The 17442-nt window shown below is 45.9% G+C and overlaps 2 protein-coding genes across 5 annotated transcripts in view; one reads left to right on the top strand and one right to left on the bottom strand.

The window, feature by feature from the left end:
• Auh (AU RNA binding methylglutaconyl-CoA hydratase) overlaps positions 1–17442 on the top strand; it is a 133346-nt gene that overhangs the window by 59860 nt on the left and 56044 nt on the right. For all 4 annotated transcript variants that reach the window (XM_050143878.1, XM_050143877.1, XM_050143876.1 and 1 more), the window contains exon 4: positions 8193–8279. In XM_050143878.1, the coding sequence (XP_049999835.1) occupies positions 8193–8279 (87 nt within the window). The remainder of the gene's footprint in view (positions 1–8192; positions 8280–17442) is intronic.
• Sfxn1 (sideroflexin 1) overlaps positions 1–17442 on the bottom strand; it is a 1040418-nt gene that overhangs the window by 971921 nt on the left and 51055 nt on the right. The window lies entirely within an intron of this gene.

Genomic DNA, 17442 nt, shown 5'->3' with positions numbered 1-17442 from the left:
TTCAAATTTATTACCATCAAGCCGCTCCCAGTTTTCCCTGTGTTTTTAATGTCTGTGAGTCTGTAGTTACTCACTGTTTGTATTTTAGCTTGGGAAAGGCCCTGTAGCGCAGCCTGGCCTCAGCCTCACAGCTGCTGTGTGCTTCCTTGCTTGGCTGTAGGGCTGTAGGCATCACCATTGTGCTCTGCCCTGTTCTCTTTCTGCTTGTTGGTTGTTTTTTGAGACAGTGTCTTCACCTGTAGATCTGTCTGACCTTTAACTTTCCATCCTTCTGCCTCAGCCTCCCAAGTGCTGAGATTACAGACATGAGCTATATGCCCAGCTTTTTTTTTTTCCAATCTTGACAAACTTTGTCTTTTTTCCTTAAAATATTGGCAAAATAATCATTTCACCTGTTCTTTTAAAAGCTAGTTTCATGGCTTTGTTTTTTCCTTTTCTGTTCTATTGGCTTATTTCTCTGCGTGCTTTGGACTTGGTCTTTCATTATTCTTAAGGTAGAAGGTCAGATCTTGCGTTTGAGGCCTTCTTTTATTGTGTGACCTTTCCCTGTTAATGTGCCTTTCCTCTCTTCCTTTGAACACACCAGGATTCCATTAACTCAGGACTCCTGTTGGCTCCAAGGAAGTAATTGATTGGCTGTCATTAACTTGTAACTGTTTCCATTTTCAGCCAACCTACTGAAATACAGTCCTAGATTTTGTGCGTACTGTTTTCTTAGCACATAGGAAGCACCCATCAGTACTGACATCACTGGCTTCTCTTCCACACCTGTCCACTCAGCACTTTACCCACACAGCCAAGTGATCTCAGAATACTGCTCCCGAGCAGGAGCACCATCTGCATGCAGGCTGAGGCCCTGACCTGTCCATGTCATGACCTCTGCCCTTAGATGGCCTTGCTGTGGCTGCTGCTCTTATATGTAAGTTGCAGATATGATGGGAGACTTTCCTGCTTCATTCCCTGGGCCCGTGTAAGATAGTGTTCCCAAAAGATGGAGGCAGGGGAGCTTCACCAACGAGAATGATGCTGGGGAGAAGTCAGAGTCATACAAGGAGGAGGCCACAGAAAGAGCCAGACTCGAGAAACCCAGAAGGGCATGGACACTTAGCTTATCTACCCCGGTGCCTCCAGAATCACAGGCCTACCCGCCCATCTAGAGATACTGGAGGGTGCCCCATTGCATCTCATCTGTGGTCACTTTCCTAGCAACAACTGACACCAAGAGTGCTAGGTTTCATTTGCTCTGGCCACATCCTCTTCTGCTCTGTGCCCTACCTTTCTCCTTCTCCAACATCACAGCCTCACGGCTCTTTTTCTCTGCCAGGCAAAGCTCATTTTCTTCCCAGACTCTGCACTCAGTACTTGGAAAATGTTTGCCTCAGATCTTACATTCTTAGTCGTGTTCCCTACTCACCTAACCACCAATTTTTCACCTTTAAAAGCTTATTGATGCTGTAGAGTTGGCTCAGAAGTAGTGAAGAGCACTTGCTGCCGTTGTACAAAGTTGGTACCCAGCACCCATGCCAGCCTGTAGCTTCAGTGGCATGCACTCACCTGCATGACTTTACCTGCACAACACACATACACGTAATTAGAAATAATAAAAGTAAGTCCATCTTACTGTTTGAGGCAGGGTCTCTCACTGAAGCTGAAGCGCATTCATTTGACTAAGCTGGTTGACCCCATTACAGAAGTGTGCTCCCAAGTCAGATCTCCCAGCCACCTTCCTGGAGCGCCACAGCTTTCTGTTTTATAGTTTATTAGTAGCTTGTTTGTAATGTGTTGAGCATAGTACGAAGAGTTTACAACACTGAAGCATACAGTTCTAGAAATGCTGTTTTGAAAGGCATGCAAGTTACTTCCCCTCCAGTGCGCTTGTGTTATGGTCTAGATGTAGGGTTCCTCATGTCATTTTATTTTGAATATATAAATATTAACAAGGTCTTAGAAGTTAGAACTGCAAAGGTAGCATCTCAGAAATGTCTGTATTCTTACTGCTGTATCTTCATTTTCTTCCTCCCTCCCTCCCTCCCTCCCTCCCTCCCTCCCTCCCTCCCTTCCTTTTTTCATCCATCCATCCATCCATCCATCCATCCATCCATCCATCCATCCATCCATCCATCCATCCATCCCTGTCCTGGAACTCACTCTGTAGATCAGGCTGACCTTGAACTCACAGAGGTCTGCCTGCCTATGTCTCCCAAGTACTATGATTGAAGACATGGCCACCACAGACTTTGCGGCTCAAGGCCACATTCACAGAGTGGACTTATCATTTCAGTAGTCCAAGTTACCACTGCTGACATCTGGCAGGTGGTGAGCAACATCCTGCAACAGAAAAAACTCACAAGCCACCCAGAAGTGTGGCCATCATATTGCCAGAAGCTAGTGACCCTGAGTTTGTGTGAAACGCCTTCCTGGTTCCCAGAAGCTAGTGACATTTGAGTTTTTCTGAAATGCCTTCTGGTCCCCAGAAGCTAGTGACACTGAGTTTTTCTGAAATGTCTTCTGGTCCCCAGAAGCTTCAGAGCTTTATGTTAGAGTAGTTTCACCCTGATATAGGCCAGAACCTTCAGACAACTGAATTAGCCAACAGAGGGACCTGGAGTTGAGGGTTCATAGTCGTATTTGTGGTCAGGAGCTAGTAAAGGACAAAGCAAGCAAATATCTGGGAGGGAAAAAGAGGAGGGAATGGGAAGTAGATCATTAGTGAGTTCCTACCCTGAACTGTCTACTTGAGGGCTGGGGCTTAGTGGGCTTGGTGGGGTGCTTGTCTGCCACCACAAAGCTTTGCTTTCTGTTCCGTGGTGCATTCCAAAAGCCCAGCACTTGATGGAGACAGGAGGTTAGAAGTTCAAGGTCATCCTTGGGGCTCAGCCTATGCTTCATGACACAATGTCCCAAAAACTCAAAGGGAAGCCTGGGCTGGGGGTGACGCTTATGTAACCTTGGAAAGGGACCTGATGATTCTTATAAGTTTTTACTTACCTTTGCTACCTGAGTCTGAAGAGCCTCCCTTCTCCCCCTTCCTCCTAGGTGGGGCTGCTTCAGTTCTGTTGCCAAGCAACAGGAATGCATGGCTCCTGTGCATTCTTTCCAAAGACTTCCCAGGCTGCTTGGTGTGTTACAGGGTTGAGCACATTCTCTCTGAGTTGCCCCTCCTGTAGCAAGGAAGTCAGTCCTGATCTGCATTTTATTGCTCCAGGGAGAGGGAAAAGCCTTTGAGTTCCTGAGTGAGGCTTATAGAAGAATGACATTGGACACTTCATTGGTCCTTATTGTGGTTTCCAGTCCTCCACTTTGAGCATCACTTACAGGCTGTTCAGTATTGACACAAACTGTCAGCTGTTTCCTGATGGCTCTATGATTATTTCCCCCAGCAGTCAGTTGGATGATCCTGCTGTAATGAAACTCCTTCCTGCTTACTGTGGAATATTTTTCTCAGCATGAGTCAAATTGAAAGTAAACCCTGCCCCATTCTAGCAAGCAATGGTTTCCATACAAGGATATATGAATTAGTGGGCAGTGGGAAGATGGGAGACTGTCCTGAGCAAGATGCATTTTAAAATGCAATTTTACATTTAGTCTTTTATAGTTACTAGGTTTGTAGTTTATATATGATATGGTCAGCTGTATTAATAGTATTGGTAATGAAATTCAATCAGGAAGAACCTCTCATTTAAGGCTACAGGGAGCTTAACAACACTTTAGTAGATGTTTATTGGCAAAGAACTGTGATGGGCTTATGAGTAAAGGTTTCCAAGCACAAAGCCCGGCTGTGTCAGCACAGTTTTAGCTGCTGTGGTGTGACTGTGCTCTGTGGGGAACTCGGGCTGGTCTAGACGTCACTGTGCTGCTGCTGCTGCTGCTGCTGCTGCTGCTGCTGCTGCTGCTGCTGCTGCTGCTGCTGCTGCTGCTGGGGGCCTTTCTGGATTTTCGTGTCTTGGCAGGAGATGCCTGTCTTCCAGAATGGGTTCATTCTGCAGTGCTCAGGACACCTTTGCTCTCTGGTGCCTGAGTGAGCTGCCTGTGAGTGAGGGCAGCTCTGAGCAGAGGGGCTCTGCCCACCTTTGCACTCGTGGGGATAGTGGGCACCACACTGCAGCATGTGCCCATTGTCTCTGCTGCTGTTCTTCCTTTCCTCCGTTTCTTGATACACGTAATTGGTTGTTGTATCAGGTATGGAGAGGGGGCTGTTAAAAGTCGGCTGTGATGGAGCTTTGTCACTTTCTTCCTGACGTATTTCCCTGGTATATTTGAGGGGCTTTCTTGGTATGTGAGTCAGCAACTTAGAGTTCTTCCACTTGGGATCTAGAATTGAATTTGGGTTGCAGGCTTGCTGCAGGTGCCTTTACCCACAGACTAGTAGATTATCTTCCTTGTCACAGAACAGTAAACGTTGACTTGGTGTGCTATTTACCCTTTACTTTAGCCATTCTTGGTTCATGTAATTTTTTAAGGTGCCACCCTTGAAAGCAATATAAAATAAGATTGGGTATACATGGAACTGGAGGTGAAGTTTACTGTTGATGAAGACATTATGACATTGTTGTCATGACAGCACAAGTAAGCTTCAGGACTTTATTGAGAAGGCAGTAACAAGGTTTAAAAAGATGGGCCATTTGGGAACCCTTCTCCATGTGGGTAAATGCTGTAAAGGGAACCCTGCAGGCAGGACTCCGTGAATGAGGCAAAGTCCCTTCACTGTGTCTTTCAGAAAGGAAGCAGAGTCAGGGGGTATCACTACGAGCTGGAGGCCAGCCTGGTCTACACAGTGAGTTCCAGGTCAGCCAGTGCTGCACTTTAATACCCTGTCTCTAAAAGAAAACATGACCATGCACAGCCACCACCACTTTGGTGAGTTCACGCCACAGGTGCTCAGCAAGGTCCACAAGCGGGAGGAGTCTGCCTTGCTGAAGGTTCAGGTGCTTCTGAGCAGCCATCACCTAAGGTAGGCATATTGAGATGCCCTGGGCTCCTGGAATCCTGCCAGGGGCAGCAATAGAAAAAAGAAAGGACAGACACACCAGGTAAAGCTAATGTCAGGTGGGGTCACTGGAGGAGGGTTTGCTGGTGTAGATGGGAGGTCTCTGAAGATGAGCAGTCTCAGGCTGTAAGCACCCAGGAGGAAAACAGCTGCAATCGCTAGTCTTTGCTGCATTGGTCAGTTGTTGCCATTCCTCGGGAGCCTTGGCCTTATCCTTATGGGTGCCACTGGGTCCAAGGATTTGGAGTTCATCATGGTCACACCCATTTCAACAATACCCATTCACTCAGAACTTTACTCCCTTAGGGCTTCCTTTGCTCTCTACATTGAGACACGATGCCCTTGCTTGTTTAACTATTGTATAGTTGTATGTAGCTTCTCTATGTACCAGGAAATGAAAAACAACCATGCCGTCTGCTGTGTATGTCAGTCATTCCACTGCAGTGGTCTGGCAGAGAACCAGTATTGTTGAGGAAGAGTGGTGGCTGCTGTCTTAGCCAGCGTCTGCCCCGACAGATCCTGGAAGGTAGTCATTTCTGAAGAGAGAGGGTTGTTCTGGCCCAGAGCTGAGCAGGTTTTCAATCCATGCCTGGCATGGGTGGATGGGCAGAGCAGTCACACTCACTCCTCAGTCTGGAAGGAGGAGGGGTTCCTTCAAGAGTATTCCCCCAGTAACTTAAAGTCTTCCGGGAGATCCCTGTTGTGCCATCCTGGGGGTGAAGCCTTGTAAGTGTGTATCTTTGAAAACCTGTGAGAGCAAGCATGTTAATCCCTAAACCACAGCTGTCCATGTTCATGAACTAGATTTAATAACCTATTCTATAGGGTTGATGTACTTTAGAACATCTTGTCATGCATGGTAAATATGTATAATTTTACCAGTTTAAGATAAACTAGTTAAAACTACAAACAAGAATGCAGTTTAGGGATATAAAGCATGTACACTGGTTAGTTATGTGGGGTTGGCAGGTTCATCTGTGACACTGTACCGTTGGGATGGGTGTGTGCTTCCGTCATGTGACGGTGGCAGATTCATCTGTAACAGACTGTGAGGATAGGTGTGTGCTCCAGTCATGTGGGGTTAGTGGGTTCATTTGTAACAGTGAACCGTTGGGAAGGGTGTGTGTTCCGATCATGTGGGGTTAGTGGGTTCATTTGTAACAGTGAACCGTTGGGAAGGGTGTGTACCCCCGTCAGGGCGACCTCTACCATTATAGTGCTTAGGGCTGGGCAGCATGTGCTCAGGGTTGGCCTTCACTCTTTTGGAATGACTGATAGAGCTTCATAATTAATTTTTCCACAAAGAATTACAAGGTAGTGAGGAAGGAAGATGTTACCAAGGCCTAAAGCTGGTTAAGGTGATTGGTACTTTTGCTGAAGGTGGGGTGGGTGACCAGTTCACATGTGAGGTGTTCCCTGGCTCTTTTTTCTGGTTTGTGATTTTTCGGTTGCTGGAGCTTTGTTCATCTAAAGTCTTTGTTCTGCAGCTTCCTCGACCTTCCCAGAAGTGAAGAGAGTACAGGCTGTTTGTGGTTTGTGACCTGGCCAAAGGGAATGCTGTGGCTGCTTTGATCTTTGATCCAGACCACTAGAACTTTCTCTGCTATGTGCAGGAAGGCATTTTGCTGTTTGGAGTATCGAGTAACTTCTCCTTCACACTTGAAGTTGGGCTAACTGATGCAGGAGGGCAGGTCTCTGCCCGGCATCTAGTGTAGCTTTCCCACTAACCTTAATCATTTTTGTTCTTCTAAAAACCTTCAATATTAACTTATGAGTGTTTTACCTGCATGTATATATGTGTACTGCAAGCATGCCTGCTGCCCACAGAGGCCAGAATATGGCATTGAATTCCCTAGAACTGGAGTTATAGGTGGTTGTGAGACAGCATGTAATTACTGGGACCCAAGTCTGGGTCCTCGAAAGAGCAGTAAGGTAAGTGCCCTTAACTGCTGAGCCATCTCTCTAGCCTGGCTTTTGTTTTGAAATTGAGAGGTTTGTCTCATCTCTTCACTAGGACGTTTAGAGGCTCCTATAGAGCTATTAATTGGCCTCATTTCAAAATTGCATCTAGATAAGTTCTCTATCTTACCTGAGCATGATTCATGGTTCTAATGGAAACATCAAAGACCACTGCTTTTCACATTTAATTTGGTGTGTGTGCTTCACAAATGTAAGGACTTAAGTTTGGATCCTTAGAGCTCTTGTAAAAATCTAAGTGTGAAGATGTGTATACAGTCCTAATACTGCGGATGTGTGTCTGCACTTACGCTCCTAATTTAAGTCCCTTTTGTAAGAGTAGGTCCTAGGTCTGTTCACCGTCTGTTAGTGCTGTTGAGTCCTTCCTGGTTCCTTGCTTTCCTTGTGCTGCACTGCATAGGATTGCTCGTGCTCTCGACTGCCGGCCATTTCAGGGCAGGTGCCCCTGAGAACTGGTGGATGGTGAGGCCTGTGCTGAGTGAATTTCACCTCCCTGGGAAGGTGTGTGTGTGTGTGCAGCTCCCCTGGGTATGGTGTGTAGTTGTAGTCTGCAGTGATGTAAGGAGAGTAAGCAGCCATGTCATTGCAGTGTATAGTTTGTTTCCACGAGACAGCTTTTGATGAAACCCTGTGTGTTGAGCTTGGAGTGAATGACCCTCTAAGGAACTCCCAAGGTTTGTTTTTATCTGTTCCAAGCTTAGCATTGTGTGACAAAGTCATAATTATGAAATCTTCACTTAACTTTAAGCTAACATTTTTCAGGTTGAGTTTACAGTTACCATGGTGACTTCATTGTACTTTGCCATTTTTCACTGATTTGGCCATTATATCCATGAGTCCAGAGTGGAAATAGGTAAAATTCCAGCGTCTCTTCAAGATGCAGGTGCCAGCACCACTATGCAGTCGTTTGTGACAGTGTCATTGTGTTTGTGACTTTGAGTGAATAAACAAGTACTTGAAAGGCTTTTTAGCTTGAGTTCTTGTAGAGCAGCCACAGTCAGTGGTCTAACAGGGTCCAAGAGCAGAAATCTGCAGGATGCTGCTGTGGACCACCTGACCGGTACGGAAGACAGGCCTTCTTTCTTTCTAGAGGTCGTCACTGGGAAGGGTGTGCAGCATATGAATTCAGTGGTCCCTCACGTGGCCTTAGTCCTGAGTAAATGTCTATTTTTTTGCTTTACAATTATGCCTATGCCACCATCTCATTTGTAAATACAATGTCTTGTAGGTGCTGACCTTAAGGAAAGAGCCAAAATGCATTCCAGTGAAGTCGGTCCCTTTGTGTCCAAGATACGAGCAGTAATCAATGACATCGGTAAGCACGGTCATATCTTCTTCACATGCTTAGGTTGGGCTTTATGTTGCAACTGTCTTCCTGTGCTGTGGTCAAATACACAGTTGGATTGTCATGAGCTGTGGCTGCTTAAGCACTGTATGCATTCCATTTGAAAGGATATGCAAGATACGAGGACTTGAATTTGATCCCCCAGAACAGACATGAGAAGCTGGGTGCAGCAGTGTATGCCTGTGAGCCCAGCACTGGGAGGCAGGACCAGCCAGCCAGCCTAACTAGAGACTGACTTAGAGAGTAGATGGACTAACTAAGGAAGATACTTTGGAATGACTTCTGGCCTCCACACACATGTACATACAAGGGCACTTGCACAAATGAGGACACATGTGCACATGCAAAAACACACATTTCCTCCTTTTTCTCCTTTTTAAAGTTTTGATTCATGTATAATTAACCATTAGTTAGGTAAGGTGATGCAGGCCTATAGAGTGAACATTAGGAGTCTGGATGAGGAGGACAGGAGGACTACAGGTGAGGCCATCTGAGGTTACAGAGCAAATTTGAGGTCAGCCCACCAATCTCTTTCTCAGAAAAATGAAACAAAAGAAAAGACTAATAGCTAAAAAATATTGTTAGTTATTGCTATTAAAACTACTGTCTCAATATAAATAAAATTATACACTGACAAATCTGACAGTATTAGTAAAATTAGCATTGCTTGTATCTCTATCACTTTGCTGTAAACCCAAAAGACAAAAATACTGGTAAAAAAACTTACATTAAAAAAAAAATAGGGACCTGAACAACAAGACTGTCATGTGTGATTTAATAGACTCAACCCTAAACCAGAAATCATGCATCATTCTTACAGAGTCTTTGTAAAAGTGTGCTGGGTCAGAATCTAAAGTCAGTTGAATTTTCAGAAAATTCATACATAGAGACATGTACTTACAAATTGAAAAGGAACTTGGGCTGAGTTATGAGTCAGAGGAGAAGCTCCAAGCTGTAACTCGAAGACTGGTTGGTTGCTTACTGTGTGTCCAAATTCATGAGACTTGATGTAAAACAGTTGAGGGACAGCCTCAGCCTTAAGTTCATGTCAGCGAGAGAAAACCCACTGATGACAAAGAACCAGGCATTAGTGAACGTTAAAAAGCTGAGAGAGGTTTAGGATAGCAGCAATGAAAGGACCAGAAATTAGTGATGCACAAGACAAGGAATGACAGGCTGGGTCAGGCTTCTCCTGAGAGCATGGTGATTGCTAACATATCACACATGGACCAGGCTCCGGACAGAAACTGCAGAGAATGTGAAGGTAATGAGAAAATACCATGACGAAACTTGACTCTGGTAAATATGAAAGAAGAAATTGAACCAGCTGTTAAAAGTCCTGTGACCCCTTCTCCCAAACCCTCATCCCCTGCCATGCCACAGCAGGCTCAGCTTAAATGTCGGGGACTTCTATCTCTGATGTCATGGAGCTGTTGGGAGGATCTTTGCACACCTGCACCAGCCTTTCCACAGGACAGCACCTTGGGAGTCGGCTAATGAACGCACAGTAGTGCAGTTTTTATGCCCAAACCCAGCAGAAATGGCGGAAGCAAGCTGATGTCTGTGGGGGGATGGGTAAGACCTGCAGACTGAGGGAAAAAACAGAGTTGGGTGTTCCTAGGAATATAAGGGTGGTTTCCATTGGAAAAAGCTAAATTTAATTCATGACGTTAGGCAATTAAAATGTGAGAAAAGCATTTGAGAAATGTCAGCCTGTATTCATGGAAAAGATTAGTAAATGGGAATAGTGTTCTTCAGCCTGAGTCAAAAGCTGTCTTTTCATGGTAAAATGTTTGAGACTGTCCCCTGAACTCAGAAACAAGCTGGAAGAGACTGTGGTGGTCTCTGTCACCATTGTTCCAAAGTCCTGCCTCTGGAGAAAGGGGAACAACCAAAATAAAAACCGAAAAAGAACAAAGCAAAACACGAAAAGATCAGATAGTAAAAAGTAGAGTAGTGTGGCAGGACGGCGGGCACGGGACCCATGAGAAGCAGTCAGTTGTTTCCCCTGTGTCAGCAGTAGGCAACGGCTCCTCAGTGCCCAGAAAGATGGCATTGACTCTAGAAATAACCGTGGGACTAGGAGCACACAAAGTACGTGCAGTGACAAGCTGTCTCGTGAGGTAGAGGAGTGTGTGGGGTCAGACGGACTCACTTTACTTCTAGCTTTGATATCTGTGAGGGACTTGAGCAGAACCACGGCCCCAAGTCCCCCAACAGAAAGGACAAGGAGCCTTGCCGAAGTGACGCTGCAGACTATTTAGTATACACAGGTCAGGGTGCTGTACTGCTTGCTTTGGGCACACAGGTGGCCAGACCCCCCAGGTCGGGCTGCAGATGGGATTTGGTGGGGAATGACAGATTGTTAATATGCTCAGAGAGGAAGGAGTGAGCAAGTTTCTTTAAAACGGGAAGAAAAGATGAATCAGTTCTCTCAACATTAAACATAAGAGCATCAGTTTATTAAAACGTGCTGGGTGACATGCTTGAAACAGCTGTCAGAATATCTGAACATGTGCGAACACACCCACAAGCTTGATAGCCTGGAAGCCTGTGAGAGGACACTCCAGGAAGTGGGTGCAAAGCCCCACCCTAACTAAGGAACTGTTCACAGTTTATACCTGCTAGGAAAGGAAAAATCTATGGTAGAGCATCTCTGGGTGTATCAGCCACACTGCAGGGCAGGCTCCATGCCCAGAAATAGTTGGCCAACACAGAATGAAAACTCCATGGTCAGCCAGTCAGTTGATCTGTGTGTCTGCCCACCCACCTGCCCGTCTGTCCGTCTATCTAGCTGCCTATTATTTTTTGTGTGAATGTTTTGTTTTGGAATTTTCTCTTACTGTTTTTGGAGGAATGAGAGAGGGAGGGGGTGGGAAAGAATGTGAGCATGAAATTGGGTAGGGAGGTGGGGAGGATCTAGGAGTCGAGGGAAGGGAAATCATAATCAAAATATGTTGTGTGAAAAGAATAATTTAAATAAAAAAAATGTCCCTTACACTCCAGGACAGTGGTACTCAGCCTTCCTAGTGCTGTGACCTTTTTGTACAGTTCCTCATGTTGTAGTGATCCTGACCATAAATTTTTGTTGCTACTTCATAACTGTAATTTTGCTGCTGTTATGAATCATAATGTAAATATTGTGTTGTCTGATTGTCTTAGGCTATCCTCTGAAAGGGTTGCGACCCACAGGTTGAGAACCACTCCTCTAAGGTTTTACTAACTGGGTTCAGCCTCATTAGTGGCTACAGATTTGTAAATTGCTCAGTGGTGGGGGGGGGCTGTTGTATACCTCAGCTTACCCAGGCATTGAAGCCCTCCCTAACAAGATGGCTCTATGGGTGAAGATCTGGAGTTCATTATATCAAACCCACATAGTGGAAGACAGAATTGGCTCTAGCAAGTTGTCCTCTGACCTCCATACATGCACCGTCCTCACATGTGCATGCATTCGCAAACACACTGAATAAGTAAGTACATGTAAGTGAAAACCCATCGTGTGGCTCTGCATTTTGTGGATAAAGTATCAGAGAGATAACCTGGATAGTTTCCTTGCACAGATACCTCTGTGGAGTGTAGCACTGACTCGGGATTTCCTTAGAGTCTCTGTCGGGACATCCTAAGGCATGGGTGATGTGACTGAGTCTAAAGTGCCATTTGACATTTACACACTTAATTAACCATTGTGTTCATTCTAACTGCATGCAGTGTTAAACTAAGAACACAGGTATGGCCTATGGAGCTCTGCCTCCTGTACTGCTACCTGCTGAGGAGCTTTGACTCTCCTCAGCACTCAGTATCACTTAGCCCTGTAGCTGTCTGGTTTTTGTCCCACTATATCAAAAACCCCAGCTGGATAGTTTCATAGTGGTGCTGCCATGCAGACTGAGGCTGAATGCTCCCCATGTGTCCATGGCATGCAGACTGAGACCCAGTGCTCCCCATGTATCCATGGCATGCAGACTGAGGCTGAGTGCTCCCCATGTGTCCATGGCATGCAGACTGAGACCCAGTGCTCCCCAAGTGTCCATGGCATGCAGACTGAGACCGAGTGCTCCCTTTGTGTCCATGGCATGCAGACTGAGGCTGAGTGCTCCCCATATGTCCATGTTCTTCATCACATGATAACTTCACTTTTATTTGCACTGCACTGTGCTGAGAGTTACTTGGTAAAGAATAGTTTTGAGTTGGTAGACTGTTAGTCTGGATGTTCACCATGTCTTCTGCCTGTGTCTGAGGGCCAAGGAGGAATCGTGGGAAGGAAGAGCAAGCTTTTAGGAGTTGCATAGCTTCTGCATGAGTTGCTCGCTCCTCTGACCTGATGAGCATGCTGGGTGCTCTGCGCACTGACTCTGGGCTGTGAGCACTGTGTTTTTTACGTTTATTTTCATTTATTCTTTCTATTTGTCTATCATCTTTCTACTGACAGGGTTTCTCTGTATAGTCTTAGCTGTACTGGAACTCACCCCATAGACCATGCTGGCCTCGAACTCACAGAGATCCACCTGCCTCTGTCTTCCTAGTGCTGGGATTAAAGGTATGCTCCACCACCGTTTGACCACTCTGCTGTTGAAGTCTGAGCCATGGGTTTAACTGTTAACTTCTGCTGCTGTTCCAGAATACCACTTCAGAATTTGTCAAGACCAGAAAGGGAATTCATTGCAATTCTTGTTGGTTTTTCTATGCTTTTAATCCCATAAGCATCCCCGAGGCTGTGTTGATTGTAGGTTGACTGTAGGCTTTGGTAGTTTCTCAGCAGCTGCCCTCCTTTCCTGCATGGGTGTGGTCATTGCGGATGTGCTGATTTATTGTGCACATACATCTCCAGACCTTTCTTTGGCTCTTACACAAGCACCTGTCTGTACATGAGCGATTTTTGCTTTGCCCATGCTGCTGTGCTAAGGATCTAGGGGTTTCCTCAGTGTTTGGCTGCAGTACCGTGCGTGTGTTATGCTCCCCTACCCATCTCCTCCTATGCCTCGTCTCCACCTTCACCCGACTCCTTCCTCTCCTCTGATTCAGGTTTCTCTGTGCCCTGTTTCTATACTTTCTGATTTTGGTGACTATGTCTTTAAAGACATACTTTTATTTCAAAATTGTGTGTGTGCGTGTGCGCGTGTGTGTGTGCACATGTCGATGTAGGTACTCTGAAACCAGAAGACGGTGCCTGGTTCCCTGGAGCTGCTGAGTTCCAGGCAGTTGTGTGCTACCCAGTGTGAATTCTGGGAACTGACCTGGGGTTCTGTGCCAGAGCAGTACGTGCTCTTAACTGCTGAGCCATCTCTTCAGCCCCGTGACTTTACTTTTTGAAAGTAATTACATCTGTCTTAAGTACTTTTCTGGTTTGTTCCACACTGTGATCCCACGTGTGGCCAGGACTCCCCATGCCTGCCCAGTCTTTCTATTTCATCCTGCAGCGGCATCAGTCTCTTTCTCTTTGTCTTTTGGCTTATTTTGTCACATTGTTATGAGGTTTTTTCCTCCATCTTTCCTGGCTAAAACATCAGTTTACTCTCTTATTTTTGTGTATAGACACAGCCTGGAAACTGGGGTGTGTGGCGGGAGAAGGGGCCCCAGGAGGTGACTGTTGGTAGATTGGCTCCTCCGTGCTGACTGCTGCCACAGTTCCGTTCTCAGCCACAGCGTCCAGAGCTGTCTCCCTTGATTGGATTGTAACCTAGGTGTCACAGGAGTTTCCTGTGTCTCTAGTGCTAAGGTGGCTGAGACTTCCAGTCTTGGATCTGGCTTCTCCTACCTGAGGTGGTGGCGCTTCTCTCTGCTGTGCCTGCTGGTATCCAGCAGCACCCGGTGTGGCAGTCCTGGCCAGCCTCCAGCCCAGTCCAGCCTTCAGCCCAGTCCAGCCTCCAAACAGTCCAGCCTCCAGCCCAGTCCAGCCTCCAGCCCAGTCCAGTCTTCAGCCCAGTCCAGCCTCCAGACAGTCCAGCCTCCAGCCCAGTCCAGCCTCCAGACAGTCCAGCCTCTAGCCCAGTCCAGCCTCCAGCCCAGACCAGTCTTCAGCCCAGTCCAGCCTCCAGCCCAGTCCAGCCTGTCAGCTTTTCTCAGGGACTGCTTTGTTCTGTTCTTGTGGTTTCTTCAGAATTTAGAGGGCCAGGAAAGAGTACCTTAAGTCAAAAGTAAAGTTTTAACTGGATCTAGGAATAATTAGGAATGTATTGTGGTTTTGTTGATAGAGATTTTATTTCTATTCTTGATTTTGGTATTCAGCCTTTTCATCATACCGTATATGGGCCTTTCTGTTAAAGTAGCAGCTTTTCTGCTTTGTATAGAAGTGTGAAAGTCAAGGTATTAGTTCTGTGTTGCCACCACATGGGAACCAGGAATGGAACTTCAGTTGTCAGCGCTGGTACAAGCACTGAGCCAGTGAACTACCTTGCTGACACCAGAACACTAGTCCTTAAGCAGAACCAAGTTTAAAGTCAGATAAACATCACTACCATTCCCCTTATAATCAGATCCTTTGTTTTTCTAGAGGCTTACAATTAACCTCTGCCTGAGGAGCAGAGAGAGCCACCACCCGCCTCCAGCCTCACCGGGCTTGGTGTGCTGTGCTGCGGGCTCTGAGGTGCACTGGAGGCCTACCACGCTTTCCTTTCTCAAAATAGCCCAACTCTTTAATTATTGCTTTAATTATATTTTTAGGAGCATTTCAAAGGATTATTATCTTCCTTGTCATACCTGGCTCACTTCCTGGAATGAAACTCAAAATAGTATCTGATCCCACTGTTGTGTAACACACTGAGTCATGGTTTCTCGTTGGAGCTGTGACCCTGGCATTTCATTTCCTGCCTCAAGTCCTTTGTAGGCATGCACAGCTGCCCTCTGGGTATTCCCTTAGGCCTCTGCACTGACATCGTCTGCCTTGCCAAGGCCGTGTAGCTTGAGAATTTATAGTGCTGGAAAATATTGATGGGTTAAACTGTTCTAATTAAATAATTTTTTAGTAGGAAACATTTGATAGCCAGCCTTCTACCATGTGGATTTATGTTACTGTTTGAAAGTTTCAGGAGTGACATGGGTAGTTAGTCTTCTCTGTGTCCTTTGGATTCCAGTTTGTTGCTGTTCTATGCGCTGCATTTCTTAAAAGTTACAATGTTATATTTGTTGTATTCCCTTTAGAAAATTTAATTTAATTTTAAATGTCAGATTTAAAAGTGGTTTTGTTATTGATTCTACAATTCATGATCACAATAGGAAAGCATTAGTACTTGTACCACCTGACTTCAGGTCCTGTGTCAGGCTAGCCTCTCTTCACTCTGCCTCCAAGCCAGGCTCCTGGTCAGACTGTCCTGTGTCTGGCTGATCTGCCCAGCCTGTCACACCGTTTCTTACATGGTGTGGTTGGGCGCTGTACTCACTAAGCAACATTATGTCACATCTATCTGGTATTATGTAAGATGGTTTGGCTGTACAGACAGGTTACCTTAGGCTGAGATCAGGGCCAGAACCACATTGCCCGTAACTCCAGCTACAGGGGGCTCAGACACCTCTGGCTTCTGCAGGTAACTCTACTCATGTGCCCATACCTACACACAAACATAATAAAAATAAAATTAAAAAATTATATGCACATACAAACTTCTCTGCCAAAAAATGAGAAAGAAAGAAAAGTATTCACTTTGTAAGGTTTATAAATTATGATAGAACCAATTTCATTGTGAGTTTAATGCAGTGGCTCCTTCCTAGAAATTGTATGAAAGAAATTTTTTTCTGCAGGCTGGGAAAGAGACATAAGGCTGACTCCTTCACACCAAACAGAATAAACTTGTAAAGGCCTCATTGTCCCCACCCCCTGCACAGGCTCATTTCTTGGCCTCTTCTAAAGTCTACACAGCTTCTGAAGGTCACTGAGTCCAACATTCCTGTTTTGCTGTCGGTCTGAAAGGGCTTGGGAGGAAGGATTGTTACAGAGGCCATGCTTCCTGTGTACTGTGTGAGAACTGAGTGAGGGGAGACTTGTGCTTGAAGGACAGGACATTGTCACTGTCTTCAGCCAGGAACGGGTTAATAGTACAAGTGTACCTAATGAATTTCACCTGAGAAAAAGAAAAAAGTGAAGACCAGGGCCGGTTAAACTGAGCAGTTCCCTGGGTCCCCTGCTATTCTTGCAGCTGATACAGGGGTTGTGAGCCGCCTAATGAGGGTGCTGGAGTTAGACACAGGGCCTCAGGAAGAGCAGTGTGTGCTCTTGACTGCCGAGTCCCCTCTCCAGCCACCACACAGTGATCAAATCCACCCCATTCCCTTTCTCCCAACTCCTCCCCTAGCCCCTCTCTTTCCTGCTCTACTTCATGTGCAGGGCCACCTACTGGAGCAGCCTCTCAGTGGCTATTTCCCTGGAGAAATCTGACCCTCCCTCCCCAGCAGCCATCAGTTGGTGGAGGTGGGACTTCACGAGATTTTCCCCTCTCTGTGCTGGGATTTTGGCTAGATCTTGTGGAGTTCATGTGTGCAGTGGCCCTGTCATGTCCACCAAATGTTTTGCTGCAGACATCCATGACCTCTGGCTTGTACAGTCTCCCTAACACTTCTTCCACAATAATTCCTTAGCTTTGGGTTAGGATATAGATGTTCTCTTTTGAGTCTTATTCTCTACACATTGACCAATTGTGGGTCTCTCTATTAATCATCATCTACTGCAAAAAGAAGCGCCTCTGAAGAAGGCTGAGCGATGTACTGACTTTTGGGTATAAAGATAAGAATGCGAGGGGCAATTTATTATTATGTCCACTTAGCATAATAATAGTATTAGCTTCTATCCTATGGCCTATAAGTTCTACCCTATGGCCTATACTAGCCAGCTCTAAGTTTTGGGTCCTGTTAGTAGTGCGGAGGGGGCTTTATCCAATCAGAGAGTGGTCAATTTGCTGCAAAAACATTTGTGCCACTATTGCACCAGTGGGCATGTCTTGCTTGGCAAGTTGTTATTGGAACTCACAAATTCAGTCCTGAGTAAGATTGTTGATAGTAGGTTTGCATTAGAATACCCAGGGCTTTGGGGACGGATTTCAAGGGAAGAGGGATAGATAGAAAATAGGTGGTAGTATGGGGGAAGGGGGAATAATGGAATTGGAAGAGTTAAATAGGTGGGGGTAGGAGGAGTGGGGGAGGGATA

Source organism: Alexandromys fortis, unplaced genomic scaffold, assembly GCF_014885135.2.
Source record: "Alexandromys fortis isolate MF-2015 unplaced genomic scaffold, M_Fortis_MF-2015_v1.1 scaffold_1, whole genome shotgun sequence".
Classification (NCBI taxonomy): Eukaryota; Metazoa; Chordata; class Mammalia; order Rodentia; family Cricetidae; genus Alexandromys; species Alexandromys fortis.
The sequence above is the reverse complement of the archived record's forward strand: the minus strand, read 5'-3'. Positions and strand labels throughout refer to the sequence as shown.